General features: G+C 45.0%; 1 protein-coding gene across 3 annotated transcripts in view; it reads left to right on the forward strand.

Moving 5' to 3' along the window:
• Positions 1-216: 216 nt before the first annotated feature.
• The window catches only part of ABCI12 (cobalt ion transmembrane transporter), an 85,110-nt gene continuing 65,871 nt past the window's right edge, over positions 217-19,455 (forward strand). The window contains exon 1 of one of the 3 annotated variants that reach the window (XM_086513062.1): positions 217-633. In XM_086513062.1, the coding sequence (XP_086369188.1) occupies positions 277-633 (357 nt within the window). In that variant the 5' untranslated portion in view covers positions 217-276. The remainder of the gene's footprint in view (positions 634-19,455) is intronic. The other 2 variants (XR_015188221.1, XM_086513061.1) reach the window with 2 other exon arrangements.

Here is a 19,455-nt window from a genome sequence, read left to right on the forward strand (position 1 = left end):
CCCTTCAAAGCGATAGAAGATGAGAGAAACACGTGGAGTGTGAGGCCGGGGCAAGGTGCCACAGCAGAAAGAGCACCTAACAAGAGCATCTGGGAAGAAATGTGGCATTTACCCTATCATTAGGAAATTCAATTATAATTTTAATTTAAAATTCTCCCACGCGCAGCTAACAGAGTTGTGCTGGGGCTCATTGGCTTAAATTTCAACTTCGAATATTAGACAAAGTGCTGCACTCTTGCGAGGTAGCGGCGGACGAGCTTGCATGTGATTATTGATATGACGGTAAGGGGGGCGACCTTGCTCTGTGGTCGACCTTCTACATTAAGCAGAGCTTATAGGTCTGAGGGTGAAAGTGCTACTCTCCGGTTGACTCGTGCGGCCAGTTGGACTCCTCACAAGGTGGGAAGGAGGGGAGAGAGCAAGCGACGACTATGGGTTGCAGGTGTTTCTGCCAGCGAAGGTGGAACGGCAATGCCCCATCTCAACCTGTTGCAGAAATTAAAGAGGTCCTCTGGCCTTTCGTTTGGGGAGGAGCTTATGAGGCTCATTGCTGGTGCTAGCTCTGCCCCCATTGCACAATATATCTACTCCCCATCCACTCCCCTCCACTCCCTGGATCCTCGCGTCAAGCAGGTACTTCTGTTTCCTTGGTAAGTTGGGTTTTGGAGAGAGAGAGAGAGAGAGAGAGAGAGAGAGAGAGAGAGAGAGAGATCTATGGCTAGGGCTCAAAAATGCAAGTTGTGCACGTCAGTATACAAGCATGATGTGTATAATTTGGCTAGCTCCATCGAGTACCATAGGAACGGTGTAAGATGGTGTCCCTTAGAGATGGGGGATGAAGAATCTAAAAGAAATTGGACCTGAGCGTAGTTGAGCCAGTCTCTCCTCTATCTCTCTGGGGTGTCAAGCTCTAATGTTATCTCTATATGTAGAGTGTGGGCATCCAGTGACCTCTGCGTCTGGTAACTCGAAGGCTCTCTACCCACTGAAGTGTGAACCTTGTTGTTTGGGCATGAGTGGGTAGACCTCTGAAAAAAAACTGAACTGTGAATGGTGTCTTCACTCGGTGTTGTGTGGGTGTGTAGGGAGATCTCTCTATGGCAATGCGTATCCAGTGGAAGCTGCCTCCCTCTCTACTCAATCTCTGAAAGTAGGATCTCACTCTGATAATAGAGTATGCTTTGGATTTGCAGATGTAGTGTTCCTCGCTCTCCCCCTCCTCTTGGCATAGTGTGCATATCCTCTTTGCTTGGGGATCCAAGCTTTTCTTATGCTTTCTTCGCTCAATCGTCTGTTCTCATCCTCGTTGGAATTGGAACTAGAATTGAAAGAAGACAACGAAGAACTGGAATTGTCCTCATTGTGAACATGTCACAAGTTGGTGATGTGGCAGAGAATTGAAGAACTGACAACTTACAAAAGACGGCTGTAGATGGTGGGAATGGGCCTTAGTTAGGCGCCTTTACGTAGTGAGGTTACATAGTCGAATCTATATTTACGAGATGTAATTACGGTAGTAGCTTTAATAGTGTACAGTCAGTCATAGTCCAGTCCGAGTACCTATAAATAAGACCTGCTATTTCATTTTCAAGCAGCATCTGGTGCCAGTTGTACTTTTCTTTAGTATTTGAATATACCAGCTCTAGTTCTTGTGTCCAGTTTCCAACTTTATACTGTTTAGTCTATATCTAATTTCTGTATTTGTCTGAAGTCTGAACCTTATTCTTCATCTGATCTGACATCTAACTTTAAATCTCCAACCTGGAATAGCTCTCAGAAGTGACCAGCTCATTCCATTTTGGCGAGTATGGTGGCGAGCTCAAGCTCTTGACAGGAACCTATCTCCGAGTTGGAATTTGGAGTTATTTGAACATTCACAATGCCACTGAGACGATCAGGATAAGGGAGGAGACCCACCAGAGTATTTGTAGAGGAGTGGGACCAGATCAGCACGGTGGCTGAAGAATTGGAGCAGGGCTTTGATGGTGGACGTGACTTCGGAAGACGGACGCCAACCATGACTAGAGAGATATTGACGGGCTTAGAGACTCTCAGCACTTTGCTCAGTCAAGGAGGAGGCATTCAGAGAGGGCTGAACGATGCTCTCGGTCGCATGGGTCTCAGAAATCAGACAAGAAGGGTAAATCAAAGGATCATACCGATGCCAGTGATGGTAATCGACAAAGCAGGAAAACAACAAATCAGAAGCCAGACAAGAAGAATGATGCAAACCTTGTAACTTAAATAGATGATCATTATCATAACAGATGGAATGCTGACATGGATCACTACAATAAAGAGAGGCACACAGAGAAAAAGTCTGATTATAAAGAAAAGTCGAGTGTCACAAACTGCTGACGTGTCAAGCCACTGAAGAACGGAGCCAACCTGCAGATCCCGGTCGAGGGGCCCAAACCCTAAGAAGAACAAGCAACGGAAGAAGTTTTATCAACTTGCAAAGTCTTGTCGAGTGGCCTATTTTTAAAGACGAGTTTCCACCAACTTACGGGATCCCGTGCGATGGGGACCAAGGGACCTAAAGCCATTAAAATAAAGTGGAACCAACACACACACACACACACACACACACACACACACACACAAGCGTAGTAGATGATGACGTGCCAGCTGTATGGACATTCACGATTTGCATTGGCAGTGCCACGTGGTAGACGATACGGATTTCTGCGTTTTGTGCTACTAACGTGGCAGTTGTACGGATTTCTGTGAGTGTTGACAGCTTTTTAAGCCAGTTTTTGGGATCAAATGCTTTTGAGTTTGAAAGCTTTTCATGTAATTGGATTTCATAGGCCAAGGGCCTTTAAAATATGCGCAGAGGGCTTAGTCTCTGGCACTCTTCTGGGTGAAGGTGCAAAGCGTGAGTACCAACATTGTACTGAGTTCAAGTTGTAACAGACTTGGACACCCCAAGTTTGGAATCTGGCACGACACACGAGAGAGAATCACTTTAAAATACTTGACACTTAATTCACAATTCAATTGAGTCGACACGGCCCGGCGTAGTTTGGTACCCAGAGAGATTGGCCCCAAAGACTGGTGCCCCTTTCGGTATTTCTTTTTGTATTAATGCTTGAGCAAAGTACAGTTGTTCGTGGGTCTCCTCTGCTCACCGGCTCGTCAGCACTTGTGAGCTAGAGAGAGCCCAGGGTCTTATTTAAAGGCCCTTGGCCATGAAAAGCAGAACATGAAAAGCCTTCAAACTCAAAATGTCACGTGCACATCTAACCCTATGTGCATGTGGACAAGCTACTTCATGGCCAGGGTTCAGGTCAGCTTAGGAAGTGATCTGGCACCTTTGTGAGTGTTCATAGGCCGTGCATGTCCAGGCACTTAGAGTAGTTGCATATCCTCTGGTTGCACACAACATGATCATCAGCATAACAGTCAGTACCCATCATGAGCATTTTACAGTGCACAAAACCCATTTTCCCTATTTTAACCATTTTTCACTTATTATTAATAAGTGACTTTTTTGGAAAACTGGGTAGGGCAAATTGGCTAAGCAAGTATATAAGAAAAGCTAGCGCTAGCACTTTCTGGCAGAAGAGGTAGCAAATACACAGTTTCTGGCAGTGCACCTTCTCAACAAGACCGGCGGAATTCCCTAGCGTTTTCAGCCATCAAGACTCCCAGCGTTTCTGCAACAAATCAGCCATGGCGTTTTGCAGATTGCAGATCAGCCCTGGCGTTAGCAGTTTCCAGAAGATCAACCTAGCATTTTTGCAAATAGCAGATCATTGTAGCGTTTTGCAGATTCCCAGCGACAAGCACATCCATTGCATCAGCGTTTTCAGTTTCCAGTTGCTAGACTCTGCACAGCAGCCCCCAAACCTGACAGATCTCACCTTCCTGCAGTAGCAGATCCTTGCCGCACAGTCAGATCAGCCAGCGTTTGCAGTTTCAGCCTGCTATTTGCAGATTTCAGCATCTGCGTTTTCAGCGCATCGTCGTCGCATCGCCGACATAGAGTTAGAATTCAGCAGATAGAAGATTAACACGCATTGTTCGAGTGTTTCATTCGTGACGGTTTCTTGTACCTTTCTCACCGTCTTTATGTGTTCCCTTTCCACAGGCATGCCATATTGTACGATGCACATGATTCACTCGTGGATGAGCACGGATGTATGCGGGACTCTCTTGAAAAGAAGAATTGTTTGCATTCAAGGAATTCACCTTCCATGTCTCTTCCTTGGCATGACACAGTCTTAGAAAGAGCACAAGAAAGATTGACCAAGCATCGGCATTTCATTGTGATTTGCCATAGTTGATAGATTTAGATCAAAAAGACAAGTTTCGATTTCATTTTTTGCGTGTATTTGGTGAACGGTTTGACACTCCGTCACTTTGTTCATCAAGTGTTGCAGACCTTTATGAAGTTCAAGTATCGCACGACGCCCGCATCAAAATGGGCCAGCGAAGAGTCCTTCCTAGGATTCTAGACATTGTTGGTGGTCTCCCTCGACGCCATACAGTTCGGTACCAGTACCTCACTTTAAAAAGGAGGGGATGTCACGTGTACATCTAACCCTATGTGCATGTGGACAAGCTACTTCAAGTCTAGGGTTCAGGTCAGCTTAGGAAGTGTTCTGGCACCTTTGTGAGTCTGTTCGCAGGCCGTGCATGTCCAGGCACTTAGAGTAGTTGCATATCCCTTGGTTGCACACAACATGATCATCAGCACGACAGTCAGTACCCATCATGAGCATTTTACAGTGCACAGAACCCATTTTCCCTATTTTAGCCATTTTTAACTTATTATCAATAAGTGACTTTGTTGAAAAACTGGGTAGGGCAAATTGGCTAAGCAAGTATATAAGAAAAGCCAGCGCTAGCACTTTCTGGCAGAAGAGGCAGCAGATACACAGTTTCTGGCAGTGCACCTTCTCAGCAAGACCGGTGGAATTCCCTAGCGTTTTCATCCATCAAGACTCCCAACGTTTCTGCAACAAATCAGCCCTGGCGTTTTGCAGATTCCAGATCAGCCCTGGTGTTAGCAGTTTTCAGAAGATCAACCTAGCGTTTTTGCAAATAACAGATCATCCTAGCGTTTTGCAGATTCCCGGCGACAAGCACATCCATTGCATCAGCGTTTTCAGTTTCCAGCAGCTAGACTCCGCACAACAGCCCCCAAACCTGGTAGATCTCACCTTCCTGAAGAGCAGATCCTCGCCGCACGGTCAGATCAGCCAGCGTTTGCAATTTCAGCCCGCTATTTGCAGATTTCAGCATTTGTGTTTTCAGGCATTGGCGTCGCGTCGCCGTCATCGCCGTCATTGCCGACATAGAGTTAGAATTCAGCAAATAGAAGATTTGCAGATTTTAGCCCCTAGTGTTTTCAGATTTCAGCCCGTCTCGTCGTCGTCATCATCGTCGGCAAGTCCATTGCATTTAGACCATTCCACACTTAAATACCCCCCTCTTGAAAGAATTGTAATCATCCTTGATTACACCTGCAAAACAGACAAAGGCCATAAACCAGCTTAGTAGACACCGACTCTAAGTACCGACGCACTAGATAACACAAATCTAGCACTTGCACAAAGACTACTCGGTCAGTGCACATTTAGATCATATCAATCACATAAAAATCGATTTCAGATCTAAGACCATGATTCCTGGCAACGTATTTAGCAATCGCATCTAGATCCACACCGGACCTCATTGATGTTGGATTAGCTAATTCTTACTGCTGCGATCATGTTTAAAGATTCTCAAGACTGAAATGCTGTAGTCATTTGTCTTTCAATCCTGCACTCAAACAAAATCACATGAGAGAGTACACATCAATCATATTTATGTTCAGGAATTCCCATTTTTAGTTTCTTTATTCGTAAAGTCATACAACATAATATTGTCAGCATAGCAGTATCCCTGAAATCCAAAGGGAAATTAGTGACTTTTTTCCATCGAGGTAATCTATGACAAAGGAAAGGAGTGACTCCTCTTTTGTGCAGTCGTGTGTGCACCAGATTCAACCCTGCTGATCTGCGAGATCTTTCGGAATAGTCGCAGCTAAGCCGAAATCCTCAAGGTAAAGTTCCAAAATCTGAGGAGTATCTGCTAGGTCCTCCTCCTTCATCCACTTCGCATCCAATGCCGGATAGTTCTTGAATTTCACTTAGAACCGCCGAATCACTTTATCTTCCACTTTTCTTTTTGTATGGCTAGTATCTATTCTGAAACGAGTATCTCCTCGCTCTCTTCCACTTCAGGTTGCTCATCAAACTCCCCGTCAACTGGTACCTCACCCTTGAAAGGTTTCAAGAGACTCACATGAAAAGCATTGTGAATCTTCCAAGTGTCTGGCAACTTGAGTCTGAAGGATACATCATTTATCTTTTCTTGTATCTGGAAAGGGCCATAATACCTCATGCTAAGCTTTGGAAAAAGCTGCTCCTTTCCCTTTCGTTTCCTTAGGCATGCCTTTTCAAAACGTAAGAGCACCCAATCATCTTCCTTCTACTTCAAGTCACGTCTTTGTCTATCTGCTGCTTTCTTGTGCCGTGCTTGAGACTTCTCTAGAGCCTCGCGAACCTTGGCAAAAGCAGTGTCCTAATCCCTCGTGTACTGATCTGCTTCAAAAATCTTGTCCTTGGTGCTGAGAAATGGAGGGACCTTCTTAGCACCTTCGATTATCTCTACCTCAAATGGCGCCTTCCTCGTCGAAGAATGAACCGTGTTATTGTAGGCAAATTTCACCAAAGGCAAATGTTTTTCCCATTGAGTCTTTTGATCAGAGATGTAAGACTTGAATAAATCCAAAACCAATGAATTGGCTATTTCAGATTGCCCATATGTCTGCGGGTGGAATGATGATGAGAACTGTAGCTGCGTGCCAATGTTGTCCCAAATTGCCCTCCAAAACAAACTCGTAAATGAGGGATCTTTGTCCGACACTATCGTCTCAGGCATGCGATGTAATCATAAAATTTGAGCAATGAACAGTCTCGCTAAATGATCAGGCTTGACCGTTTTCTTTACTGGAATAAAGCGAGCTTGCTTGCTAAATCTGTCAATGACTGTCCAAAATGCCGTCGTGCCCACTTTGAGTCTTGAGGAGATCAAAGATGAAATCCATAGCAATGCTTTCCCAGGGGCCTAATTCTAGTAAAGGCGGAAGATTGTGTTAAGGACAAGATTTCTGGAAGAATGAGAGGCAATGATCAAAAGAGCTTACGAAAAGACAAAAAAGGCTCAAGAAATCAAGTTCAAAGGAATGGAACGAAAACAAAAACAAAAAAATCAGAAAAGAACAAGCGCAACAGAGAACACACGGAGTCCAAGCTAGAACGTAGAAACAAGTACAGAGAGCTCAAGAAAACTCTGAAAGAAGTTTGGACGTCAGAACTTGAGAGTGGAGAGGACAAAAACGCCAAAATCAAGGAAAACATGGATGTTCTCTCTCACTATAGGAAATTCACAATAGAGGATAGGAAGGTGGTATTAACCCCACCTATTCGAGAGAGGAAGGAGAACGAATCTTATGACGGACCGGAGGATGCAAAAAAAGTTGATTTAGCAGCTCCAGGTGAGCCACCTAGACCGGTGTACATAGCCACAGATTTGTCTTCAAGCGCGGGAGGAAATGGATAAAGGCTGTAAAAGTCCCTCTGCCTTATGCCTGTCAAACTTGACCTTTTGGCATACTAAACAAGTGCAAACAAAGTCATCCACATCCTTTTTGAGCCTTGGCCAATAGAACTAACGCTCCACACCCTTCAAGGTTGTATCTATGCCGTAGTGGCTCGTAAAAGCTCGACAATGGCACTTTGTCAAAACCTTTTCCCTCAAAGATTGTGTAGCATACAATATCGTTTTCTACATCAAATAGCCGTCCCATATGGAATAGCCTGAAATTGTCTCCCCATTCTGTATCTGGGTGAAAATGTCAGCAAAGTCAGGATCTGTGGCGTACTGGTCAACCATATCCTCGAAGCTTTAGTGATGAATCGTGGAAATAGCCAGAACCAAGGGTTTCGGTGACAATGCATCTGCCACTAAGTTATTGTGTCCCTGAACATGGACAATCTGGAAGTGGAATTGTGACAAGATGTTAGCCCATCACATCTGCTTTTCCGAAAGCTGCTTCTGTGACAAGAAGTAGCGTAAGCTCTGATGATCCGTAAAGACTGTAAAATCATCTCTGAGTAAATAGTGTCGCCATTGTGTAAGAGCATGGATCACTGCCAATAGCTCTTTCTCATATATCTGTGCTACCAACTCTGGCCGTGAAAACATCGTGCTTTCATAAGCAATGACATGGCCTTCTTGCATCAAAACTTTTTCCTAGACCACGACCACAAGCATCACAATAAACTTCGAATGGCTTTTGCAAGTCTGGCAAAGCCAACACTGGTATCGTAGTCAATTTCTCTTTGAGCGTCTGACAAGCGGTCACCTCCGTTGGTCCCCACGTGAAAGGGACTCCTTTCTGAGTTAGTAAATGTAAAGGTGAAGCTATCTCTGCAAACTTTCGAATGAACCGCCGATAGTAAGAGCACAAGCCCAAAAAGCTTCGCACTTTGTGAACATTCTTTAGGTCAGGCCAATCGCGGATAGACTCAATTTTTGCTGGTCCATCTGCACTCCTTTTGCTGAGACGATGTGCCTCAAGAAATGTATCTCCGGTAAGAAAAACTCACTCTTTTTTGGCATTGATAACAAATCTATGCTTCCGCAATACCTGAAAGACCTACAGTAGATGATGTCCGTGTTCTGCTTCGGTCTTGGAGAAAACTATAATGTTGTCAAAGAAAGTGTCCGCAAAAGATCGATACTCTCGGAAAATCCTATTTATCATCCAATTAAATGTTGCTGGAGCATTTGTGAGTCCAAAAGGCATCACCAGATATTCATATAAACCAAAATTTGTTCGAAAAGCTGTCTTGTAGACATCCCCTGGAGCAATTCAGATTTGAAGATATCCACTTTTCAAATCAATTCTGCTGAAGCAAGAGGATCCCTGAAGTCTGTCGAGAATATCATCGATCCTTGGGATAGGGATTCGGTTCTTGATTGTGATTTTATTGAGAGCTCTATAATCAATACACATTCTCCAAGATCCGTCTTTCTTCAGTACTAGCATAACCAGAGAATAGTAAGATGACGTGCTAGATTGGATGAGACCCTTTTCTAGAAGTTCTTTTACTTGATTCATTATTTCTTCATTTTGGGCTCGGCTAACTTGATAGGGTGGCCGGTTCGGTGGTGTACTTTCAGGAATCAAATCAATCGTATGGGCCTCAGGATGAGGTGGGTGTCACAAACTGTTGACGTGTCAAAGCCCTAAAGAAGGGAGCCAACTTGCAGATGTCGGCTGAGGGGCCTAAACCCTAAGAAGAACAAGTAACAGAAGAAGAAGTCCTACCAACTTATGGGGACCCCCTCCGATGGGGCCCCAAGTGACATAAAGGATTAAAATAAAGCAGGACCCACACACAGAGAAAATTGCGTAGCAGCTGTACGAAAATTCCGGAAATTGCGCTGACATGATGACGTGGCAGACTGTACGGATTTTTGCGTTTTGCGTTGACTGCTGTACGGAATTCCGTGATTTACGTTGGCAGCTTTTTGGCATTGCTTTTGGACCAAAAGCTTTTGAGTTTTGAAGGCTTTTCACTGTAACTGCATTTCAGGCCAAGGGCCTTTAAATATGTGCTAAGGGCTCATTCTCTGCCATGCTTCCTGGAAAAGGTGCAGAGTCTGGAGTACCGGCTTGTACTGTGTTGATGCATTTCAGGCCAAGGGCCTTTAAATATGTGCTAAGGGCTCATTCTCTGCCATGCTTCCTGGAAAAGGTGCAGAGTCTGGAGTACCGGCTTGTATTGTGTTGATGCAATATTAAGAAATACCGAAAGGGGCGCCGAGGTTTGGGGCCAATACTCTCTGGGGTGGAATTCCGCCACTTCGTGTCGCGTGTCGTCTCTCTCTTTCAGTTCAACTGTTATTGAAGTGCTAAAAGTGTGTTCAGTTTGTTCTTTTCTATTGGCACGTGGTGCCCGTCTTGTGACAGTGGTATCAGAGCATCAGGCGTGTGCTTTCTTGAAAGCATACTGGTCCTACAAAACAGCAGACAGAGCAAACTAGAGACTTCTGGAATTTTATTTGAAGTATCTTCGGGGCCCGATCCCAGACTTATTAGTCACTCCCACCCTTCATACATCGCGTATCGGGCGTGCTCTCTTCTTCGCCGCTCATGCCTTAGAGGGCATAAGCCAAAAAGATCACTTGCAAGAGAAGGATCCAAGATTTGTTTCGAGTCACTGTTTTTCTCAAAAGCAATGCCATGCAGATGTTGATGTCTATAGCTACCAAGCCGCACACTCCAAGGACTTGGCAAGCTTTCAGGAATTTTTTTTTACCCAAAGTTGTATGGTTTCTGACATCTTCCTTCGGAGTGCAACTTCTGGCAGAGTGGGGTATCTTGAAATGCTTGCCATGGAAACCCCAGCAGATTACAGCTTGAAATTTCTTGACATCTCTCAGTAGATGTCTCTTCACGAGCAGATGACCTTGGAGGTCCAGTGCGATTGCTATCTTGGGACTACCATCGCCGCAAAAGAAACATTGTTTGTCCAAGAGGTGATGGACCATGCTGTGCTCGGCTACGACCTTATGGAATGAACCTAACCCTAATTTTTGGTGCAGGTTCCAGGATGGAAAGTCAATCGACTTTTCGAGCTCGGCTAATGTCGAGATTGCTTTTTAAGTTTGAATTTTGTTTGAGAACTCCTTTGGTGAGCTTGTTTGAAATGGATGGTATCTGTTTTGAACCTCTTTTGGTGCCGATTTGAAATGTTTGACTCTGGTGTTAATACTGTTTTCATTAATTGGTGATTTTTACTCCCGGGTGGAGAAGTGAGAAATATTGTTTTGGTATCGTTTGAACCTCGGAATGACGCAGGCTGATGCTTGGGGAGCGTTCCATTGTATGCTAGAAAACCTCCGAACGACGCTGGCCGATGCCTGGGGAGCGTTTGGTTGTATGCTTGTAAAATAAGTGTTGTTGTGACTCCCGGCCCGGACCTAGATGGTTATGCGGGAGGAGTATTAAGAAGTCTGAGCAGTGGTTACTCTCATCACCTCCAAACGACGCATGCTGCAGTCTGGGGGGCAATTGGTTGTAAAAGGCCTCTGTATCTCCTGGCCCGGACCTTTTTAGGTTATGCGGGAGGAGTGATGAGGGAGTCGTTGAATATCTCCCGACCCAGACCTTGTTAGGTTATGCGGGAGGAGTGTTCATCGGCGGCTTTATGTTTCTATGTCTTGTAACATGCATATGTGAACATTTGTGTTGCATTGTGATGTGCCAACCACTGAATATTCCTAATTGGATGAGATTGCGTTGGTTTGTAATTTTAGTGCATCAAGACACCCGTGGAAGATCAATACGGTCTGGGTGTGATGGCTCATTTTACTATGCCAGAATATCAAGAGTTCGATCTGGACGAAAGGAGAAGCTAACTCCTTAACAAAAAGAGCAAACTGATTCCCTCGGAATGTCCCTCGGAATGACCCTCGGAAATTTTTGAGCTAACTTGAGTAGTTTTGCAGATATGCTGTAATCGCGGACGATTACTCTCTTTCAAGAAGGGGAGATGTCACAAACTGTTGACGTGTCAAAGCCCTAGAGAAGGGAGCCAACTTGTAGATGTCGGCCGAGGGGCCTAAACCCTAAGAAGAACAAGTAACAGAAGAAGAAGTCCTACCAACTTATGGGGATCCCGTCCGATGGGGCCCCAAATGACAAAGGATTAAAATAAAGCAGGACCCACACACACAGAAAATTGCGTAGCAGTTGATGACGTGGCAGCTGTACGGAAATTCTGGAAATTGCGCTGACATGATGACGTGGCACTCTATGGATTTCCGCGTTTTGCGCTGACTGTTGTATGGAATTCTGTGATTTACGTTGGCAGCTTTTTGGCATTGCTTTTGGACCAGAAGCTTTTGAGTTTTGAAGGCTTTTCACTGTAACTGCTTTTCAGGCCAAAGGTCTTTAAATATGTGCTAAGGGCTCATTCTTTGGCATGCTTCTTGGAGAAGGTGCAGAGTTTGGAGTACCGGCTTGTACTGTGTTGATGCAATATAAAGAAATACCGAAAGCGGCGCCAAGGTTTGGGGCCAATACTCTCTGGGGTGGAATTCCGCCACTCCGTGTCGCGTGTCGTCTCTCTCTTTCAGTTCAGTTGTTATTGAAGTGCTAAAAGTCTGTTCAGTCTGTTCTTTTCTCTTGGCCCGTGGTGCCCGTCTTGTGACAGTGGGGGTAACTCGCCTGGTAGGCCTTCAAAGAAGCAATCAGCCCGTGTGTGCAGAAATTCTTGTCGTTCCTTATTTAATTCTGACGTATTGGTTGGTTGTTCATCATTCAATTCTTTCAAGTAGATCGAGTAAACGAAAAGACTAGACATCATTAATTTGGAAATGGCCGAAGCCGATACAAATGGCCGAAGCCGATACAGTATGGACGGACTCACCCTTCAATTTTACATCAAGCACAATTTTCCTGCCCTTCTCATTCGTCAAAGTAGCTTTCTTGGCCCGATAATCCACCACGGCGTTGTTCTTGTGGTACCAAGGGATTCCTAGGAGGACGTCACACCCTTCCAAAGGCATGATGTAAAAGTTATCGTGCCCTAAATACCCATGACAGTGTTTGCCAATGACAGGTGTAATGGCAACATCTCGTCCGGGTGCCGCTAGAATTGCCTCCGCTTGTGGCCCCATTCTGTTGGGCGTAATTCCAAGTCGAGCTGCCAATTCGGGTGAAATGAAGTTGGCTTTGGCTCCTCCATCAAAGAAGATGAGGGCTTCGTGATCTCGTACTTTGCCCCATGCGCGACAAAGTGCTGTGCTTTGATCCATCTGATTCGGGTTGGTCCCCATACAATCTGGTACTAGTCTTGTTTTTTTTTTTTCTTGCCACGTTCTTCAGCTGCTCTGGAGCTCGCTGGCCTATCTTTTGATTGTCCTCGCTGTGTCTTTTTGGGGCACCTTGCAGAGATATGTCCTTGTTCTCCGCAGTCAAAACACTTCCCCTTCTTGAGGTAGCCTGATCTTTGTTCCTCGGTCAATCAAGGTCGTGCATCCTTCTTTTTTTGAAACTTTCTTCTTCTTCTATTATCATTTGTCGAATTCTGTCCGGTCCTTGGTGTCGAAACTTGATCAGTGGGGTAAGTCACGTTAACCGAATGCCTAACAAATCCTTGCTTAGCATGTCCCATCAGCTGTTGTATGGACTCGAACTTCTGCTCAAGGCAATAAGCTCGGATCTCTTTGGGAAGTCCATAGCAAAACCGCTCGATTTGCTGCTTAAAAGTGACCTTTTTAAAAGAAGAGGCCGATAGAAATGCTTCCCAAAATCTCTTACAATAAGCATCCAAAGTGTCAGCCTTGGTCATCCGAAGATGGTTCCAAGCAGTAATCACATCTCGTTCGTACTCTCGAGTCAACCAAGAGGAAATAAAGAGCCATTTGAACTTTAACCACTTAGTCGGGGCGTCTTTCCGTAAGAGAAGAATAGACCACCACGTTCGTGCATTTCCTTTCAAGAATGATGCTACCCTGCTGAAAACCCTAATTCTGCAAACCCTAACCCTAAAACCTACAAACCCTAAAATCTGCCAAAAACCCTAACCCTAACCCTAAAACCTGTCCTAAACCCTAACCCTAACCCTAACCTTAGAACCCTAGTAGCAAGAGAAATTCCCGTGGAATGCGCTGAGCATGATGACGTGGCACTGTATGGCCCTGCCGGCTTTTTGCGGCGGAAATTACGGAGGGCCAGCTTTTGAGCGACGGATTTTGGTTGCTTTTCTCCACGCAAATTGCCAATGAGAGAGAGAGAGAATTTTTGCTTTTGGATTCTGAAGCTTTTGGGGCTCTGCTTTTGGCATACCTTGTAAAAACTTTAAGTAAGTGGTTTTGGGTTCACTCTCCAGAGCATGTGGACGTAGAGTCTGAGAGTGAAACCCTAACCGCTCTCTTGTACTTTGACATTGATTAATACATAAAGAAATACCGAAAGGGGCGCCAGTCTTTGGGGCCAATATCTCCAGGCACGGAACTTCGCCGGGCCAGTGCAAATCTATTGTGATCTGTGAATTGTTTTGAAGTGGTTATTTGGTGTCGTGATTGATTCTTGACTTGGAGTGTCCAAGTCTGTTACAGTGGTATCAGAGCACGACCGATTTCTCTTCTACGGGAAATCCGATCCCCAAATTTTTTTTTTCCGCGGCACCTATGGCTTCACGCAAGGATCAGTCGACTCCTTCTGCATCTGGAGATGCGGGCAGGGATCACAACGAAGATTTCGGCAGAGAGTATGGCCCGCCTCGGCCTACTCAGGCGGAGCAGCGAGAGATGAAGCGTCGTCAATTGATCGGTGATGCAACGAAGATGATGCTCAGTTTTCGAAGGACCCGAAGTTGGCAAAATATATGAGCGAGACTTCCTTTCAGGAAGTGCATACGTAGTGGCAGAAAACCACTACACCACCCCCAAAACCTGCTCTCAAGAAACCTTCTCATCACAAGCAATATTCAGAGAAGGAACTAGAAGAGGTGGTTGATGCACGGATTGCTCAGCTTTTTGACGCGCAGAATAAAGCTAAAAAGCACGGCAAAAAGCAGAAGAAAGGCACTGACTTCCTGGGTTATTTGGGTCGTCAGTCGACTTTTGACAAAGCAAAGAAACAGAAGAAGCGTGTTCGATTTGAAGGAGTACCCAATTCTTCTTCTTCTTCTTCTTCTGACAGTTCTTCTAGCTCTTCAGATTCGAGCGAAGAAGACAGAAAAGGCAAAAAGCGAAGCAAGAAACAACGCTTCGGAAAGGGCAAGAAAAAGGCAAAGAAGGCTAAATCTCGCCCAGAGACTGACAGTTCTACTGAGGACTCGTCTACAGACAGCTCAGACTCCGATGACGGAAAATTTTGTGCGAACAAGAAGAATTTTTATAAAGCCAACCAGTATGACTTTCTGGAAGATAAAAGCAAGAAAGGAAGGTGGACACTCGATCAAATTTGACAATTTTTCAGGATACAAAGATGCTTCGAAGGCTTTGTCTTTTATACAGCAGTTTGACATCGCTTTTGCGGGAGGACGCAGAGCACTCCAAGATTCGGAGAGCTGCCTCTTACTTTAAGGAGAATGCTCGAACTTGGTGGTCCACGCTTCTTTTAAACAAGACTGCGCCAGTTAAATGGCTGAAATTTAAGAAGCTTTTTATTTCTTCTTGGTTGACGCAAGAGTATGAACGCGATATACGAGCTGCTTGGAACCATCTTTGGATGACCAAGAGAGATACAATGGATGCTTACTGTGAGAGATTCTGGAGCTCTTTTCTACCCTCCTCTTCATTCAAGAAGATCTCGTTCAGAGAACAGATTGAGCGGTTTACCTTGGGTGGTCTACCTACAGAGATCTGAGATCACTGCTTGGAACAGAAGTCAGCTTCTATTCAGGAGTTGATGAGTCATGCGAAACGGGGCTTTGCCATTCACTCTGGTAGTCTGACCTACCCCACCGATGAGGTCATGACACAATGAGCCGAACAAACTTCAGCGAATGAAAGTAGAAAGAGAAAGAGCAACTCAGAAAAGAAGGATGCACGACCCAAGTTTACTCCTGAGGAGAGAGCTCGCTTCATCAAGGAGGGGAAGTGCTTTGGATGCAGGGAACATGGACATATCTCTGCGAAGTGCCCTAACAAGGCACCAAATGAACAAGATGAAGAAAGGCCAGAAAGTTCTAAAGCAGCTGAGAGACGTGGCAAAAAAGGCAGATAAAAAGCAGAACTAGTACCACATGGTGTGGGACCTGAACCGAATCAACTGAATGAAAGTACAAATTTTGCCGCTTTTAAGGGAAAGTGAAGGATCAGGAAGCTCTTTTGAAGGAGCCAAGGCCAACTTCTTTTCACTTGGAATTGGCGGCTCGATTTGGAATTACGCTCGACAGGCTGAGACTGCAGGCGGAGGTAGTTCGACTGGCACCCGGACGGGATGTTGCCATTACACCGAGCATTAGCAAACTTCGTTGCAATGACAAGGGTGTTGAGGGCAGGCGAGTGACGTTCTACTCGGAATCCCTTGGTACCACAAGAACTACGCCGTGGTTGACTACTGGGCCAAGAAAGCGACTTTGACAATTGAAGGGCTCAGAGATTGTACTTGATGAACTCCAGTTTCTTTACTCATTCTTTTGGGAGAGAACTGAACGATGGATAAAGGTTGAATATGTTTTGACCTGAACAAAAGAACGCCAAGATTTTTCTCCACACTCATGCCGATTGCTTTTTCGAGGGCCTGAAGATCATACCATTGATCTGATACCTGGAAGCACACCACCGAACCGGCCACCTTACCGTGTGAGCCGAGCACAGAATGAAGAGATTATGAACCAAGTGAAAGACCTCTTGGAAAAGGGTCTTGTTCAGCCTAGTACTTCACCGTATTGCTCTCCAGTGTTGTTGGTTTTGAAGAAAGACGTATCTTGGAGAATGTGCATCGACTATAGAGCTCTCAACAAAATCACCATCAAGAACAGATTTCGGATAAACTCCATATGACAACTTAACGCCGTTGGAGAGGCCAACTCCGTACAAAGGTGGCAAAGGTGTGACATTCACGACCTTTACAGGGTTTGATGACAGGAAGAAGGCTCTCTCATTCCTCCTGCAGTTTGACAAGGCCTATGCAGGGGGAAACTTTACAGAGGCTTCAAAGGTCCGCAAGGTAGCCACTTTCTTGACAGGGAATGCGGGACAATGGTGGACAACTTTATTGCTTCAAGGGCAAGCTCCGTCCACATGGATTTACTTCAAGCAGATTTTTGCAGCAGCATGGTTATCTGATGACTTTGAAGCAGATGTCATGACAGAATGGCACCGGCTTAATGCTGCCACTTGCAAGAATCTGGATGACTACAATCCGAAGTTTTGGAAAGCTCTACTTCGAGTAACTTCCTATAGGTTTGTGCCATTGACAGAACAGATTGAAAAATACTGTTGTGGCCTACCCAAAGGATTGAGAAAGTACTGCACGAAGACCAAAGTCACTACCTTGACGCAGCTCATCGAGGTAGCAAACACTGGCAATGGTTTGCTCAAGGGAGAAGATTGTGAATTCAATACTGGCGTCAAGGAAGGATCAGCCAAGAAAAATTCAGCGAAGAAGCACGTTCCCAATGAGGTTCCTAAAGGGACTCGGGAGCCGGCCAATGCACGGAAAGGCAAAGCTACGGTTGAATCAGAAAAGGGACCAGCAAAGAAATGGAAAAGATGTTTTCCTCGCAAGTCGGAAGAGCAAAAGAATCCTAAGATCAGAGAACAAATGCTTTATCTGTGAGCAGCCTGGCCACATTGCTTACAATTGTCCTACAAAGAAAAGGCCAGCTCATTCTGAAGACAAGGAGGATAGGAAAGGAAAGAAGCCCATGGCTGGTCTAGTGCCAGATATGGTGGGCGACAAGCCAAATTCAGATGCAAGTGAGCTTTGCAGAGCATGGGGAAAGGTCAGGGATCAAACAATGCTTATCTTCTTTGATCCGGGTGTCAAAGCCAATTTCATTTCCCCAGAATTGGCTTTAAAGTTGGGAATCAGACCTGAAGAGATGGGGTATACAGCAGAGGCAGGTTTGGCATGTCCTGGCCATGCAGAGGCTGTGACACCCATCATCGGAAAGTTGCGCCTACATATCAAGTCCTATGTAGATGCTGAAGAATTTTACATCATGCCACTGGACGGATGTGATGTGTTGTTAAGTATTCCTTGGTTATTTCGTGTACAGGGAATCATGGATGCCTACAACAAAAAGATAACTGTACAGAGCAGGGGAAAGACTCACATTCTGGATGTAAAGCTTAAAGGGGAGTCTATTCCCACTGTATCAACTTCTGCTATTACTTCTGTAATGAAAAAGCATCTTTCTACGTACTTGGTTTTTGCACGTGAAGTGTCAGATTGTGATGAATCAAATTTATCTGCGCTAGATAAAGAAAGGTCAATGTTTTTACAACAGTATAGTGACCGTTTTTCCGATTCATTACCGTCTCAATTACCGCCAGAGAGACCCGAGGACCATGCGATAGATTTGGTGCCAGGCAGTAGCCCACCAAATAAGCCTCCGTACAGGGTTAGTGCGGCTCAGCAGAAAGAGATAATGGGCCAAGTATAGGAGCTGTTAGAAAAGGGGCTGATTCAGCCCAGTTCATCCCCATTCTGTTCTCTAGTGTTGTTGGTGCAGAAAAAGGATGGCTCATGGCGTATGTGCATCGACACTGTGCACTGAACAAGAATACCATCAAGAATAGGTTCCCTATACCTAGAATTGATGATATTCTGGACAAATTAGAAGGAGCAGCTATGTTTAGCAGGATAGATCTAAAGAGTGGGTACCATCAGATCCGCATTAGATCAGAGGATGTGCACAAGACTGCTTTTAGAACAACGTTTGGCCTTTACGATTTTTTAGTGATGCCCTTTGGTCTCACAAATGCTCCTGCTACGTTCAATAGGATGATGGAGAGAATTTTCCGTCCACACCAGCAGTTCGTTGGTACATTCTTTGACGACATGATAGTCTACTCAAAGAATGAAGAGGAGCATAGGCATCACTTGGCCATTGTGTTCACAGAGCTACGCAGCCATGGGTTGCTCATCAATGCAAAGAAAAGTGAATTTTTCCTGGAAGAGATTCACTTTCTGGGACACATTGTCTCAAAGGATGGTGTTAGAATGGATCATGCTAAAGTTGAAGCGATCAAGTCATGGCCAAATTTGAAGACGGTGCATGATGTCCGAAGCTTCTTGGGACTATGCTCCTATTACAGAAGGTTTATCCGAAATTTCGTTGAGATTGCTTCACCTTTACATGCTCTTCAAAAGAAGGCAGTCACCTTTAGATGGACACAGAAAGAGATTTCAGCTTTTAATATCTTAAAGGAAAAGATGACTTCAGATCCAGTCATTGTGTTGCCAGATCTTAGGAAGTCAGTTGTGGTCCAGTGCGACGCCTGCGGTAGTAGCATTGGTGCAGTGCTAATGCAAGATGGCAGGGTAGTAGCCTATGAGAGTAGAATCTTGCAAGGGCCAGAAAAGACTATGCAAGTCTATGAAAAAGAACTGCATGCCGTGATTCATGCGCTCTTAAGTTGGAAACACTACCTGCTAGGTGCAGACTTCGTTGTCCAAACGGACCATCAGACCTTGCGATACTTCTTGACACAGGCAAAGTTATTTGAGAAGCATATGCGATGGGCAAATATCTTGTCCATGTTCCACTTTCAGATTGTGCATGTGGAAGGCAAGAAGAACGTTGTGGCTGATGCCTTGTCAAGGAAGCCACAAATTTCAGTTGTGTCAATTCCTTATCATCATGAACTTCATGATATGAGGGAACAATATGCAAATGATGAAGATTTTGCAAGGGTCTTCGA

This window comes from Adiantum capillus-veneris, chromosome 5, assembly GCF_014529385.1.
Source record: "Adiantum capillus-veneris isolate H3 chromosome 5, ASM1452938v2, whole genome shotgun sequence".
Taxonomy (NCBI): Eukaryota; Viridiplantae; Streptophyta; class Polypodiopsida; order Polypodiales; family Pteridaceae; genus Adiantum; species Adiantum capillus-veneris.